The 17,182-nt window shown below is 39.9% G+C and overlaps 1 protein-coding gene across 2 annotated transcripts in view; it reads right to left on the reverse strand.

Annotated features, from left to right (window-relative positions):
• KIAA1324L (KIAA1324 like) overlaps positions 1-13,564 on the reverse strand; it is a 181,663-nt gene extending 168,099 nt beyond the window's left edge. Inside the window, exon 1 of one of the 2 annotated variants that reach the window (XM_030933415.1) lies at positions 13,197-13,564. Coding sequence is in view for 1 of the 2 variants with exons in the window: in XM_010370631.2 (XP_010368933.1) it covers positions 13,197-13,385 (189 nt within the window). In the remaining variant the exon portion in view is untranslated. The remainder of the gene's footprint in view (positions 1-13,196) is intronic. The other variant, XM_010370631.2, reaches the window with a different exon arrangement.
• Between the last annotated feature and the right edge of the window lie 3,618 nt (positions 13,565-17,182).

A 17,182-nucleotide genomic window follows, 5' to 3' on the forward strand; every position in this document is an offset into this window, starting at 1 on the left:
GATACAGAAATCAACATACAAAAATCAGTGGTATTTCTATATGTCAACAGTGAACACTACAAAAAAGAAATTAAAAAAAAGTAATCTCATTTACAATTGCCATAAATAAAATACCTAAGAATCAACTTAACCAGAGAAGTGAAAAATCACTATAATGAGAACTATGGAACACTGATGAAAGAAATTCAAGAGGCCACCAAAAAATGGGAAAATATTCCATGCTCATGAATTGGAAGAATATTGTTTAAATGTCCATACTGCCCAAAGCAATCTACAGATTCAATGCAATCCCTATCAAAGTACCTATGATATTCTTCAAAGAAATAGAAAAACAATACTAAAATTTATATGAAACCACAAAAGACCCAGAATAGCCAGAGATATCTGATACAATTTGGTTCTGTGTCCCCACTACAATCTCATTTCAAATTATAATCCCCATGTGTTGATGGAGGGACCTGTAGTCCCCACATGTCAAGGGAGGTAAGTGATTGGATGTTCAGAGCAGTTTCCCCCATCCCATTCTCATGATAGTGAGTGAATTCTCATGAGATCTGATGGTGTCATAAGTGTTTGGAAGTTCCTCCTTCACTCTTCTCTCTCCTGCTGCCTTGTGAAGGTGCTTCCTTCCCCTTCACCTGCTGCCATGATCATAAGTTTCCTGAGGCCTCCCCAGCCTTGTGGAACTGTGAGTCAATTAAACCTCTTTCCTTTATAAATTACCCAGTCTTGGGCAGTTCTTTACAGCAATGTGAAAAAGAACTGATACACTATCCTTAGCAGAAAGAACAAAACTGGAGGAATCAAATTACCTGACTTCAAATTATACTACAAAACTACAGTAACCAAAACAACATGGTACTGTCATAAAAACAGACACATAGACCAATGGGAACAGAATAGAGAACCCAGAAATAAATCCACACACCTACAGTGAACTCATTTTTGATAAACGCACCAAGAAAACACACTGGGGAAAGGGCAGTCTCTTCAATAAATGATGCTGGAAAAACTAGATATCCATATGCACAAGAATAAAACTGGACCTTGATCTCCCGCTGTATACAAAAATCAAATCAAAATGGATTAAATACTTAAATCTAAGACTTCAAACTATGAAACTACTAAAGGACAACATTCGGGAAAATCTCCAGGATATTGGTCTGGGCAAAAATGTCTTGAGCAATACCATAGAAGCACAGACAACCAAAGCAAAAATGGACAAATGGGATTACATCCAGTTAAAAAGCTTCTGCATAGCAAAGGAAACAATCAACAAAGTAAAGAGATAACCCACAGAATGGGAGAAAATATTTGCGTCTGACAAAGGATTAATAACCAGAATACATAAGGAGCTCAAACAACTCTGTAGGAAAAAAATCAAATAATCTAGTCAAAAACCGGGCAAAGGATCTGAATAGATATTTCTCAAAGGAAGACATGCATGTGGCAAACAGGCATATGAAAAGGTGGTCAATATCACCAGTCATTAGAGAAATGCAAGTCAAAACTACAATATCATCTCACCCCAGTTAAAATGACTATCCAAAAGACAGGCAATAACAAATGCTGGTGAGAATGTAGAGAAAAGGGAATCCTTCTACACTGTTGGTGGGAATGTAAATTAGTGCAACCACTGTGGAGAGAAGTATGAGGTTTCCTCACAAAACTAAAAATAGAGTTACCACATAAACCAGCAATCCCACTGCTGGTTATGTACCCCAAGGAAAGGAAATCAGTATATCAAAGAGATATCTGCATTCTGACGTTTGGTGCACAACTGTTCACAATAACTAAGATTTGGAAACAACCCAATAAATGAATGGATAAAGAAAATGTGGTATAGCTGGGCTCAGTGGCTCACACCTGTAATCCCAGCATTTTGGGAGGCGGAGGTGGGCGGATCACAAGGTCAAGAGATCAAGACCATCCTGGTCAACATGGCGAAACCCCGTCTCTACTGAAAATACAAAAATTAGCTGGGCATTGTAGTGAGCACCTATTGTCCCAGCTACTTGGGAAGCTGAGGCAGGAGAATCACTTGAACCTGGCAGGAGGAGGTTGCAGTGAGCCAAGATCGCACCACTGCACTCCAGCCTGGTGAAAAAGCGAGACTTCATCAAAAAAAAAAGAAAAGAAAAGAAAATGTGGTATGTATACCCAATGGAGTACTATTCAGCCATAAAAAAAGAATGAGATTCTGTCATTTGCAACAACATGGATAGAATTGGAGGTAATTATGTTAAGTGAAATAAGCTAGGCACAGAAAGACACACATCACATGTTCTCATTTGTCTATCTAAAAATCAAAACAAGTGAACTCATAGAGAGAGTAGAAGAATAGTTACCAGAGACTGGGAAGGGTAGTGGGTGGAGGGGGCGGGGCTTGGAAGGGAGGTTGGATCATTGGTACAAAAAAAAAATAGAAAAAATAAATAAGTCCTATTATTTGATGCCACAACAGTGTGACTATAGTAAACAGTAAGTTAATTGTACATTTTTAAATAACTGAAGGACTGTAACTTAATTGTAACACAAAGGATAAATGCTTGAGGGGACAGATAACTCATTCTCGATGATGTGATTATTTCACATTGCATGCCTTTATCAGAACAATCTCATGTACCATATATATACCTACTATGTACCCACAAAAATTAAAAATTAAAAAATGTTTAAATGTCAATTGTCCCAATGAAATAGCATTTTTTACCATCAAATTAGTAATGATCATAACAGTTTTCAGTGCTGTCCAGAGAATACAGTTTATGTCCTTCAATCTAACTTTTCTGCTACAAGTAATCATCTCAATTAATTAGAAATTCAGACAGTGTTTTGCATTGTTTTTGATTATAACAAACATTGATTATAACACTGTTTTGATTATACAACATAAAATTAAAAACAGCCTACGTGCCCAAAATTAAATTTACACATTCATTCAACAAGCATTTATTGAATACCTATTAAGTTCCAGGCACTCTTCAAGGTGCTAGGGATATAGTAGTGTCTTTTTAAAAAGAAAACTATTATCTGTATGGAGCTTACAATTTATTGAGGGAATGTGAAGTCATACGAATCAAATAAACAATGAAAATATATATTATTATGGATGTTAAAAGGGCTATAGAGAAAAACAAAAGCATGAAATGTAGATTGAGAGGAAGGGATTGCAATTTTAAATAGGTAGCCAGAGAAAACCTTACCGACAAAATGACAATTGAGTGGAAACCTGAAGTGCATGAGGGACAAAGCCAAGTAAATACCTGAATGAAAAGAGTTCCAGGCAGAAAAGACCCAGTACAGAGGCCTTGAGAAAGGAGCATACATAACACATTCTAGAAAGAACAAGGAGATTGGGCTGGCTGAAGCAAAATGAAAAACGGGGAGTTCTATGGTTTGAATGTGTCCCTGAAGGTTGATATGTTAGAAACTTTATCCCAAACGTGGTGATGGAGGTGGGGCCTAATGGGAGATGTTGGTTCATGAGGGCTCCATCCTCATAAATGACTGACAGCAAACTTTAGGAATAGGTTCCTTATAAAATAGGGTTCAGGCCCCATCTTGCACTTGTTCTCTTTCTCTTTCTTTCTTGCCCTTGGTATTTTACCATGGTAAGACATAGCAAGGAGGTCCCCACCTGGATCTTGGACTTCCCTACCTCCTGAACCTGGAGGCAAAGAAATTACTGTTCATTATAAATTACCCAGTATATGGTATTCTGTCATAGAAGCACAAAATAAACTAAAAGAGGGAGAGTAAAAAGAGGTGACATTAGAGGCTTCATGGAGGTCAGATTAGGTTGGACCTTTGATATAATTCGTATATTTGTCACCACCCAAATCTCATGTTGAATTTTAATCCCCAATGCTGAAGGTGGGGCCTGGTGGGAGGTGTCTGGATCATGGGGGCGGAATGCTTACGACTTGGTGCTATCTTTGCAATAGTGAGTTCTCAGGAGATCGAGATCTGGTCATCTAAAAATATGTGGTACCTCCCACTCCACTCACTCTTGCTCCTGCTTTTACCATGGGATGTCCCTGCTCTCCCTTTGCCTTCCACCATGATTGTCAGCTTCTTGAGGCCTCCCTAGAGGCCCAGCAACTACCAACACTGTGCTTCCTGTAAAGCCTCCAGAACCATGAGCCAATTAAACATCTTTTCTTTATAAAGTACCCAATCTCGGATATCTTTTTACAGCAATGCAAGAATGGCCTGATACAGTCTTGTATTAATGAATTCTTAGAAGGGTATTGAACAAACAAATGATAGTTTTAAACTTATATTTTAATGTTATCTCTGAGCTGCACTGTGACATCAAGATGGAAAGTTACAGTGATAGTCTTGGCAAGACACAATGGTGGTATGGCCCAGAAATTACAGGAGAAGTGATGAGAAGTTCTGATTCAGCTATTGTGAAGAGGATTTGCCGATAGGATGGATGTAGGAGAAAAAACGTCAGTGGAGATTCCAGAGTTCTAGACGTGAGCAACCAGAAGAAAAGGCGTTGCCATTAAATGAAATGGAGAAAACTATGCAAGGAGTAGGTTTGGGGAAATGTCAGGAGTTCAGTTTGGGACATATCAGATTTAAGGTACTTATACAAGTGGTGACATCAAGGCTATGCTTAATAGGATTCCAGGGGATGGTCCACAAAGGAGGTGCAAATTTGGGAGCTATCCACGTGAAGTGATATTTAAAGCCAAGAGACCCCTGACATCACTAGGAGTGTGAGGATGACAGAAAAGACAGGAGGGCCAAGAATAAATTGCTGGAACATGGTAATATCAAGATGTCAGAAGAAACTGGCAAAAACTGAGAGGGATTACAATGGATTAAGAGAAAAACCAGGAGAGTTTGGGGTGCTTGAAGCCAAGTAAATTTCAGTGACGACAGAACAATCAACTGGGTCCAATGTTTCACAACGCATAACTTTTATTGTTAGAAAAAGTACTCCTATAAAATATTTTTGAAAGTAAACAAATTTCCCTATCCATATCCCATGTCTTTCACACTCAGTGCACCTCCTGAGAAACACTAGTCTTCACTTACATGAGAATAATAACTAATATTGGCGACAGCATTAGAATTTACAAAGCGCTTTCAAATGCATTAGCTTGAACTCACAGCAATTCTAACATAGATAAGACAGGTTTTACTCTCTCTATTTTCAGACAAGAAAAGATTTAAAGGGGCTAATTTGTTCAAGGTCACATAAACCAGTGGCAGGGCTCACCTTTGCATCAGATTCTTAAATACCTTCAATGCTGCTTGTACTATAACAAGACACTACTTTGCAGTTGGACCAAAATGTAAACATCATTCTCCCATAAGTAGCAAACATTGGAAAACATTCACCAAGAAGGCTAACCATACTCTCTTAATATTCCCATATTTTTCTATTTTAATGTCAATCTCAAAGAGGTGCTTATTAATTTCCATATTTGTGACTTCTATCAGGCTATGATCTCCTGGCGAATGATGACAATATTCTCTGCATCCTGTTTTATCACCAGCATCTTGCATAATTCCTGACATATAAAAGACAATTAGGCCGGGCGCGGTGGCTCAACCCTGTAATCCCAGCACTTTGGGAGGCCGAGGTGGGCGGATCACAATGTCAGGAGATCGAGACCATCCTGGCTAACACGGTGAAACCCCGTCTCTACTAAAAAATACAAAAAACTAGCCAGGCGAGGTGGCGGGTGCCTGTAGTCCCAGCTACTCGGGAGGCTGAGGCAGGAGAATGGCGTGAACCCGGGAGGCGGAGCTTGCAGTGAGCTGAGACCTGGCCAGTGCACTCCAGCTTGGGTGACAGAGCGAGACTCCGTCTCAAAAAAAAAAAAATAATAATAATAATAATAATTAAGAAATGCTTGCTGGTGTACTTCATGGTAATGAGAGAATCTCACAGTCCATTTGATATGATTATTTAAGGTGTTTCTAAGACACCCTGCAGAAGCAAGAAGTAAGCTAGGGTGACAGTTTAGGGAATTTTAGCAATGAAATGGGTCCCTGAATTTCAGGCAACTAAACTGTATTTCTGTATTAGCCCACTTTCACACTGCTGATAAAGACATACCCAAGGCTGGGCAATTTACAAAAGAAGAGGTTTAATGGACCTATAGTTTCAGATGGCTGGGGAGGCCTCATAATCATGGTAGAAGGTGAAAGGCACATCTCACACAGTGGCAGACAAGAGAAGAGAACTTGTGCAGGGAAACTCCCCCTTACAAAACCATCGGATCTCATGAAACTTATTCACTATCATGAGAACCGCATGTAAAATACCTGTCCCCATGATTCAGTTAACTCCCACCAGGTCCCCCCCACAACATATGGGAATTCAAGATGAGATTTGGGTGGCGACACAGACAAACCATATCAATTCCTTTCTTTATACCGAGTGCAATGGTTCTTGCTGGGCTTCAATCCCAGGGTTTCTGTTTTAGTAGGTTGTGCGCAGGAACCAAGCACTTACATTTCTAACAAGTTCTTAACTAACATTGACACTGCTGGTCCTAGGATCTCACTTTGTGGACTACTAACCTAGAGAAAAGAGCTTATAAAAGTAACATTTTGAAAAAGGATAATAAATTTACTTTCAACTCGAGTTGTAAACTGAGTTGAGAATCAACTTCAGTATATTCTGATCACAGGGTATGTTTTGTTTTTTTGAGACAGGGTCTTGCTCTGTCACCCAGACTGGGATGCAGTGGCACAATCACAGCTCCCTGCAGCCTCAACCTCCCAGGCTCAATCGATTCTCCGACCTCAGCATCCCAAGTAGCTGGGACTACAGGCCCATGCCACCACACCCAGCTAATTTTTTTTATTTTGTATAGAGACAAGGTCTTGCTATGTTGCCCAGGATGGTCTTAAACTGCTTGGCTCAAGCAATTTACCTGTCTCAGCCTTCCAAAATGTTGGGATTACAGGTGTGGGCCACCTTGCCCGAACTGACCACTAGGGTTTATTTCAGGGTCTTAAATCTGGCACATCCAAGAGGAGATGTTCATTAGAATTAAATGTAGCATAAAGATCAATTCCTGTTTATAACTGAAAAAGCAGAAACTATTCACTTACTATATTTTTAAGGCAGTGATTAGTGCTCCCAGAGAGAAGGACATATGTCTTACTCATTTTTAAAATCCCCAAAATGCCTTAAATGAAAAGATACTACTGTTTGCTAATAAGATGATATAATCCCTGCCCTCAATGAACATATCATATACTAGGGGAGAGAGAACATTTGTGTATTCAAAGCCTCTGGTAAAACAAATGGTGCCTTTATGTGATTTAGAAAATAGTGACCCCTGTCTGGGAATATGAACGAGAAAAAGGTATCCCTTTTTCCAGGTAAATGCAGACCTGTGCCAGGACATATAGCTAAGCATGCTGAGAAATGGATGGATTCTTTCTCTTACAACCCTTTAGCTCGGTGCCCTTGTAGAGAGCACAACTCATTCATCTATATGGCGGTGGGGGGGGGGGGGCTGTGTGTGCAAAACACTTGTGGAACAGCATATATGTGCCAGTGAGTAAACAATAGGCTGTGACTAGAATTCAAAGAAGAGAAAATATCCTTTGTTTTTACTAGTCCAGGAAAGGATAGGCTATAGGGATGGATCTAGGTCAGGAGGCTTCCTCTGTCAAGAGATGTTCTCTCACCATCACCCACAACCTGCATCTAGCTAACTCCTACTTATCCTTTGGATCTTACCTTAAACATCTTTTCCTGGTAATCCACCTGCTACCAGCCCTAACTAGGATGGCTATTCATTCTCACTGCACACAGAAATTTTCCATCATAGTACTTATGGCAAATGTAATTGCATGATGTGTGGTTTTGTTTTAAACCTACTCCCCTGAGATTACAAAGCTCCATGGAGCTAGGGCCTATGTTTTGTTCATCCATTCACTGTCAATACCTGCTATATAAGTCCATGATAAATATATGTTGAATATTGAAATACTACATAGAACACAGATGATGAAAGGCAGAAAGAAAAGAGAATAATCCATGGTTTCTTCAAGAGAAAAGAAAGGCAACCAAAATGTGGCTGGTGTTTTCTGACAATAAAGAATTATTATAAGATGCAAGACTCTGCTGAAGAAGACACTATGATAGGAAAACGTGCCACTCTATACTATGCTCTGCTATTTCCATCCCTTGTGCTAAAATATGACACTTCACAGATCTGTCAACTCTTGGTTTTACATTGTAAATATTGATGGTGTGAATACTTGCTCTCATTTGCCTAAAACATGAGAAATGATTCTAAGCATAAGAACTTGAAATGGAAAATTCACCTCCCCAGGCATGAACAGGCAAGAATAATTACGTTAACTGCTTGAAAACCAAGGCTGAGTCCTAACTCCTCCACTAACAGTGTGAGTCTAGAACCTCTGACAGCTTCACCCATAGCCCATGACTTTCAGGGACTTCCTACAGAAAGGATGTTTCTCAACTGTGCCCATCAAGTTCTGAAACAAAAAACATGACCATTACAGGTCTTGTGGTTTATATGGATTTTGAACACCCAGCAGCTTACCAAATCAAGTAAGGCTCCATAACACAATTCTACTCCATCACCACCATCTCACCTCCCAGTTAACACTCAACCCATCTCCACCATCCCACAGGAACTACTCTGGTGCTGAGCACCAATAACCTAATTGCAAAATTCAATCTTCTCTCTTCAGTCATCATTATTTGGATTTCACTGGGCAACTGACACACAATGAGCCCTATCTTCTTCTCAGGCTTTTCTTTTTCCCACAACTCCACACTCACATTTCTCCTTTACCAGCCACTGCTACATGTCTCCTTTGTGAACTCCTTGGTTTCTGTCCCCTTTCATGTAGGTAAACCCAAGTCCTATCTTCAGCCCTCTTTGTTCTCACTCCCTGCATGATCTCAACCAATCCAGTAATTTCAACAATGTCTTTCATTCAAGTTATTCACAGGTCACCACACCAGCCCACACCATGCCCCTGAGGAAGAGGGCCTAATACCTAACTGCCTACTCAACAGCTCTACATAAAAACAGCTCTACTCAACAGCTCTACATAAGAACCAAGCTCCTTATCCCATCTTTCACATTTCTTCTCAGGGAGGTTACGAGGCACCATTCTCTAATCAAGTTAGAATGTTTCATTCTCTCACCCTCTGCATCCATTCACTGCCAATTCTATCTAAAGCATACTACTCCTCTTTTTGAAGTCCTACTACTGCATCCGATTGCCTACCAAATGAAGACCAACTTCTTAGTGTGATATAAGGTCCCTTATGATAGGCTTCTGCCTGCCTTTCAGATTCATCCCTCATTAAGCTTCTCATTGCACGCTGTACTCCAGTTAGAACCAATTACAATACAATGCCGTTTAATGTTTCTGCCCTTTTTCAATCTGTGCTCTACACCTGAAATGTCTTTCCCCCAAACTAGCCTACACTCACATCTGACCTTTGTCTGCTTGGCAAATTCCTACTTATCAATTAAGTCTCATTCACTTCCTCCATAGGGCCTTTTCTGATCCCCCCCGCAGTAGATATGATGGCCCCGTGCTTCTTTCATGGCTTCAAACCACTTAATTGCAATGTTTGTTTATCTGTCTCATCCTTATTCAATTAAATTATATTCTTTAAATCACTAATTTCATATCTGACATTTTGCCTAGCACATGGTATAAACTGAATGTGGAATAAAAACTGTTAGCAAAACTCATCATTCAGTAGTCAAGGAGAACAGCAGAATTGCATTATGCAAGATTTTAGAGCAGTGAACTAAGAATCAGCTATTTGGTGATTTAATTTACCAAATGTAAATAATACAGACATAATCCAATTAGCTTGTTCTTTTTACTCTCATGCACTCTTCTATCTTCTGATACCTTACTGCAACTCTGAATCATCTGTTGGCCTTCATGATTTTTTGCTCTGGCAGCCCCATTAAGTCCTATTATTCACCGAGTCAAAAATGTCATGCTAAGTCTTGGATGGGCCTATCCTAGGAACCTCTGGAGTCTCACTGTAGACTCTTCCCAAAACATCAGGATCTAGCTCTACTAATCCAGCACTAATCAGCCCTCACATTTATATATCTCCTTTATCTTATATTAATCTCATTTCATCCTCATAATACAAATAATTGGTCATGTTTTATTAATAACATTTTACAAGTGAAACACAGGCCAAGAAACCCAAAGAAGATTTACCTTTTATAAGTTCACCCCATACAAAAACCTGAGGAATTCTATACTTTCTAATGTCCAGGCCTCATTTTTTTCCTTTGAATACCATTTTCCAAAGTCACATCCTATTCTTGTGCTTCATCTGCTGGCACACTGACTTTCCTTTTATTTCTGTCTCCCAAATGATCGCTTCCTGTTTGTGCATGTGCTTCCACACTGCTGATCTGATCACCAGCTGAACATTCCAACACAATTTTTCTCCCCCTTTCGACTCCATAATCCAAAGACTTTGACAAAGGAACCTATATTTTATGAGTTTCACCCCAGAGTCCAATCCTCTGCAAAAATCTAAATGTAACTTTTACCCATAACCTAGTTTTTGCAGGGCCTTTTTTCTGAACTCAGGCAATTATAACTGGATGACTCCGCGGCCAGTTCTCTGCAATTCTCTTCCTTTAGTTGCTTTCCTCTAAAACCAGGCAGGAAAATCAGAGTTTATGTAACTTTGTTAAACATGACTACTTCTATAAAAGTATTAATAAATGAGGGTGACGCAAACTACTGAGGGAAAATGAGGTTCAAAATGGCCTATAGCTTTTTCTATACTCCTCAGCATTCTCTCATATTGAGAGTTGGTTTTAGCTTTCAGCCTAAAAACCACTCACTTTAACTGCCCTCACTCTATTCCCCACTGCATAATCTGTCCTTTGTGGCATTTGTCTCCTTTAATGTTAATAAAAAGTGGGAAACAATAAACGAGCAGAAGTGAACACAGAGTAGTTACTTCAACTGTGTCTTTATTCACAGGCGTTTGGCCCACAATCCCATTAACTGTATTCAGAGGAAAGGGCTGAGCTCAAGAGGATACCCTTTCCCCACCCCCAGCACAAACATTCCCTTACCTTCAAAGCCTGAAAATAACTTGCCCTCCCCACTTTCCTCTTAAAAACAACGTCAGATAAAAACAATGACCAATTCTGTAAATTAGCTCCACTGGTTAGATCAGATATTAAATAGAGTCAACCACTGGGAGGTCACTAGGCCTCTTCTACTTCCAAGGAACCTCTAACTCCCAGCAGGTCCTCTTACTTGTCAGTCATCAGGAAGAACATAAATGGATCTGTGCATTACCATTTATAAAAACATACAGCCAAAGGCAGGCTCAATAGCGTCCTCCTATATATTTTATTTATTCTCATTTTTCAGAAAGAAAATGTAAATTTCAGATCTGAAAGGATGAGTCACACGCAATTTCTAAAGCCAATGCAATAAGGACCTGGGATTAAGTGAACCCAGCCTTCCTGAACCTTCTGTCATCTATCTGCCCCTCCTTTCAATCTTTGTTTTAGATTGCAGACTCTTCTTTTTAGGTACACATGTGTAGGACATGTGTCCATCTAAAAGATTAGTCTAGTTGTAGAGACCAAAGGCATCATCTCTACTGGCCCTGACCTTCACCTACTTCAAGCAGATTTTCATTACTAAGAATTGATGTTATGAGAAGCTTAAGACTTTTCAGTTTAGAAACATACATTCTGCATATTAGAAGTTGGGGGCTGGAGGATAAAATTTATCTTGTCACAACTGTTCAATCCGAGATGTCCAAGAAGCAGCTTTCTGTGGAAACCTGGAATAATGGATTATTCCCAGGTGATACGTAAAGTTGTAGAATACAGATTAGCTCATTATATAAAAAAAAAAAAAAACCCTAGAATTAAACACAGCTGTTGAGCTCTTGCCCTGATTTCCCCAATTACAACATTGCTGTGTGTTCACACACAAGCCTTTGATCCGATTCTCTTTCATTTCAGTCTGTCCTGGAACCTGTACTGTAGGAGAGAAAGATGAAAATCCATAGATGATGGATGATGTCTAGAACACAGATACTCTGTAATTCAAGTCTCGGTGAAATTCAGAAGTTATAGCAACATACGCAAAGAACAGGGTCTGGCCTTTCTTCCCAGAGGGGCTATTGGCTAATCTATTTTTGCTACATTAATTAAAATGACCCATCGCCCTAATTCCTAACAATCTTCCCAAAAACAGTATCTATTCCATATATCCTCCCAACACAATCAAATTAGGTCAGAAATGTTGCTTCCTTCCCCTCATTGATTTTCATTAAGAGGATGCACTTTCTGGAACACTAAATGGAAAGATAAACACCCAATACAAGTACCAATGACACCCCCTGTAAATTTTTGGCACACTGTCTCGTTCTTCTAAAAACCAGAGAAAAATCTCATCACCCATAGCTTATCCTTTTTGACTGCAAATCAACAATAATCTCAAGCTATAAAATATATCGCGGCAACACTTCAGCCAGGTGATAAAGCACCTCCCAAAAGGAGCATATTCACTTTGTCTTTTCTAATTTTCCCCATCATCAACCTGCCTCTTCTCTACCAAATACATACTCTTTTTTCTTTTTCCAAATTCAAATCCACATTTTGTCAGAAGGATGCTAAGTGACACCACACATTGGCTTAGCAAACCCACAGGGCCTGATTCAGGAAGCTGAGGGCAGGGGAGTGCAGGGACGAAGGCGTTTGCAGAGACAGAGGAGTGGAGACAGGGGGAAGAGGAGCGGGAAATCCTCCGGTGTCTGTGTCTGGCTCTCTGGAAAAGCTGTGATGAGATGGTTCTCCAAATCCCACTGGTGGGGCTTCCCCAGTCTCCTCCCCTTCCTGAAATCTTTCCCTCGACCCCAGGTCCTCAAACCTGGCTCTCCAAAAAGGACGCCGCAAAGTCCCGCAGAGCCCCCAAAACACACGAGCGCGGACAGAAAAGCATCCCCCGAGAGACAGCGAAGTCACACACCCTCTCCGGGCCAGCAACCGCGGCGGGCAACTTCACCCCTCGAAGCAAACGAAAGCCCCTGTTCTCCAAGCAAGGAAATGGGGATGGCAAACAGAAATAAACAGGCACCGCTCTCAGCCTTCATCTTCCGCGCTCTCCCCCCGCCCCCGCAAACTCCAGGTAGAGGACCAGGTGCTGCTCACCTCCTGGCAAGGAGGAAGCGGGCGGCTGGAGGCGGAGGGCAGGTCCCCAGCCCAGGCCGCCTGGCAGCCGGCGAGCGCCCAGCAGCAAATCCAGGCGGGGCTCCAGGGCGGCGAGCGCCCGCGGCGGGGAGCCTCCGCCGGCGGCCCCCGGCCCCTGCCCCGTACCGGCCCCCGGGCGCGGAACAGCATCTTCGTCCCGCCGCGGTCGGCAGGCCGGCTGCAAGGCAGCCTTCCTGGGGTGCGGCGGCAGCTCCGGCTCCCGGGCCGCGACTGCTGTGCTCTCGGCTCGCGGCTCCCTCGCCCCCTGCCTGTCCGCCCGCTGACAGCTCCGCTGCGCTCGCGGCCAGGGCAGCCAGCGCCGGTGCTCCCGTCACGCCGGAGGGAGGGACCGCCGGGCGCGGGCGCGGCGCGGGGGCGGGACGCGGGGCGGGGATGCGGGAGCTGGGGAGCAGGTGGCGCGGACTGGGGCTGCGGCCCAGCCCGGCGGGTCCCCAGAGGCTGCGCGGCGCTCGCCTCGCGCTAGAGGGCGAGAGAGGCTGGGGACCCCGTGGAGTCGCGTATCTCAGGTCCCCTGGCCCACTGGGAGGGGCGCTCCCGGGATGAAGCTAGAGTAAATACAGGACATCAGGACATTGTTTTCTGGCGGCGGGTCTTTAAAAAGCTCCCTACTTTCCTCATTGCACACAAACACGCAGATGCGCCCTGGGAACGTCCCTTGTAAGGATCCGTGCTGGCTAGCGTCAGATCGAATTTCTAGGTGATTAGGGTGTGCATGAAATGGCGGGGAAGAAAGAGGACTGAGGTGTAGACGTGGTGTGTGACTCAGTTTTCTCACCTATTTAATGAAAATAATACCCACCACGTTGGATTATTATGAGGATTAAGTAAGTTGATGTCCCTAAAGCACTTGGAAGAGTGCCTGGCACACAGTAGGTGACATGTGTTGGCAGTAGTAGTAGCTATAATTATTGCTGCTATTGGTGTTATTTTGTGGAGATGTGTAACATTGGGCATTAAGCCCTGTGTTTTCTGGAGGAAACAGTTTCTCCATCTGTACAATGATTGGGGTGCTCTTCTTTTCTTCTTTCATTCAAAAACATACTGAACTAGGTGATGGGCACCAACTGGTGAACAAGATGGACACAAGGCCTTCCTCAGTGGCAGGGATCTCAAGATCCCTTCTTGATCTAACATTCTGTAAATGGGTGAGTTATCGTGTTTTTCAAAAGAAGCATCCAAATTTCTGATTATTGAATACCTGGACAAATCCACCTGGCCCACTCATTGTAAGTTGGCCTGTGGCACATTTGTTTGTGGCACTATCTCTAATGTCCTTTTAACAAAATTTTCACATAACAGTCTCTGTATATGTGTTTGTGTGTATGTATACACACATAGATTTGTGTATCACACATATATTCTGATTATAATAACAATATATGTTCTTTGTAAACATTTTGGAAAATATTGAAAAGTATCAGGAAGAATATAAAAATAACTAGAGATCCTACCACCCAGAGACAACATTGTTAATGGTATTAACATGTTGAGGAATCTCCTTGCTTTTTTTTTTTAACTCTGTGTGTACTGCAAAACTGGACTAATAATTTGTAAACTGCTTTTTTTCTTCTTAACAACATAAATATTTTCTCAAATCATTAAAGTCTCCAACAACACAACTTTAATAATTGTATAATATTTTCTACTCTAGATATATGTAATTTACTATTAGATATTAGACATTGAGGATTCAGTGTTATTAATAATTCTGGAAAGAATGCCCTTGGAACATAATCTGTGTGCATATCTTTAAATAATTTATGATACCTTTCTAGAAGGGAAAACATTGGATCACATGGTATGTGCGTTTTTAAAGTTTTTGATGAATAATATACAAATTCCTTCCAAAAAATTTGTAGCAGTTGTTACCAGCAGTTTATGAGTATTTATTTCACATCACCCTAGTTTATAATACTTTTGATATTTACCATTTTGGTAGAAGAGAAAAATGCTATTATTTTTTAAATGTATTTTTATTATTAGTGACATTGAGTTATTTTTCATACATATCTACTAGCTATTTGCATTTTTCTTTCTCATGTCAGGGTGTGAGAATTTTTCACTGGCACACTTTAGCCATTTTATTGAAGTTCCATTTTTTGTCAATTTGTTAGCAATCTTCATAAGCTTTGTGTATGTTTATCATATATCTTACAAATACGTTTTTGTAGTCTTTTAAATTTATTTCTGGTAGCTTTTCTGGCAGAAGATTGTCATCTTTAGGTATTCAAATGTAGCAACATTTTATTTTGTGATTTCTTCCTTTTTTATATCTAGAAGTACGTGTATCTCCACAAAATCATGCAGATGCCTATGTTTTCTTATTTTGTTATATTTTGTTATTATTTCCTTTTTATATGCTTTATTATTTAATTCATGTGGAATTTTTAGGAGTCAAATTGTGTTATTATTTTTGTCATGAAAGGAACTAACAACATGACTATTAAATTGAAAACAGCTTCTTTCCTTATAAAAATAAAAGTCATCCAGTCAATGCACTTGGATCAAATGACAATTGTAGATTTTCCAGAGTGGGACAATTTGCCACTTTCAATAAATAATTTTCTCATAGTTGTCCCATCCATAAAAAAGATCTGTGATTATCTGATCAATAAATTTACTCTTAAAATTAGTTTTATTTAAAAATATACTTTAATAGAAAATTTCTAATGAAATTTTTGCAAGAATGAGTTTAAATAGCTTACAATCACTAGGTAATAATCATTTTTCCACTTTGTGCAGTGTATACCTGAAAATTGAACTGAATTTTGTTAAAAAGTCAACAAAAGCCTTAGCTGTATCAACAAAAGCCATAGCCAAAATGATACTATATACACAGATTTATTTTCTTTAACTTAAATCAGATTGTGGTATAAATAACCCCTTTTTAAAAGACTATCTAAGCACAAACAAAATTAGAAAAAAAAATCCAAATGAATTCAAGTAGCAAATTTTTTAAATTAATTTTAAACCATCAATGAAAACATTAATGTAATATGTTTTCTGTATCAAATTATCAAAGAGATAATAATTCTGGCAAATGTATGCTGTGGATTATACACTCAGGAGAACATGTATTTCTGGAGGATAATTTGGCAATATGTATTAACTGCCTTTAATATGTTTATGCCTTAACCCAGTAATTTTTCCTTCTAGGACTCTAAGGAACTGGTAGGTAAGGAGCACAAAGTTTCTATACAAGAATACTCACTATCCTTTAATATAATTAAAAATGAAGTAACGTAAGTGCCCCAAAATAGAGGAATGGTTAAATAAATTGTACTGCTTCATGTGGTAGGATTATGTACGTATTAAAAGTTACATTTACTAGAGAATACTAAATGAATTGAGGAAATGTGATGATATAATGTTAATGGAAAAAGCTGGAAACAAATCCAATAAACACATATCCTCCACAAAGGCATAAGAGTGATATAACGGACTTTTGAGACTGAAGGGGAAAGGTTGGTAAGAGGGTGATGGATAAAAGACTATATATATTGGGTATAATATACACTGCTCAGGTGACAGGTGCATTAAAATTTCAGATATCACCACTAAAAAACTTATCCATGTAATCAAAAACCACTTTTACCCCCAAAGCTATTGAAATAAAAAAGTAAAATAACAGTGTATCCTCAAGTATGATGTGCAGGGGGTTGGGGAAGAGTTTAAGTGCACTTTATGGAAGGAGTATTACTAGAAGAAAATAAATCAAAGTGTTGGCAGTAATTGTCTTCTAATACCAGCATAACAGATATTTTTCCTTTCATTTTTACAGATTCTGTGTTTTCAATTTTTCCATAATTATGTATTATTTTTATAATCACTACAAATTACTAAAAATGTTTGTATTCTTTGATGCCAATCAAGTGTACCTGAAGAAATCATCAAAGATGTATACAAATATGTAAGAACAATATTCA

Source organism: Rhinopithecus roxellana, chromosome 6 (assembly GCF_007565055.1).
Source record: "Rhinopithecus roxellana isolate Shanxi Qingling chromosome 6, ASM756505v1, whole genome shotgun sequence".
NCBI classification, from domain to species: domain Eukaryota; kingdom Metazoa; phylum Chordata; class Mammalia; order Primates; family Cercopithecidae; genus Rhinopithecus; species Rhinopithecus roxellana.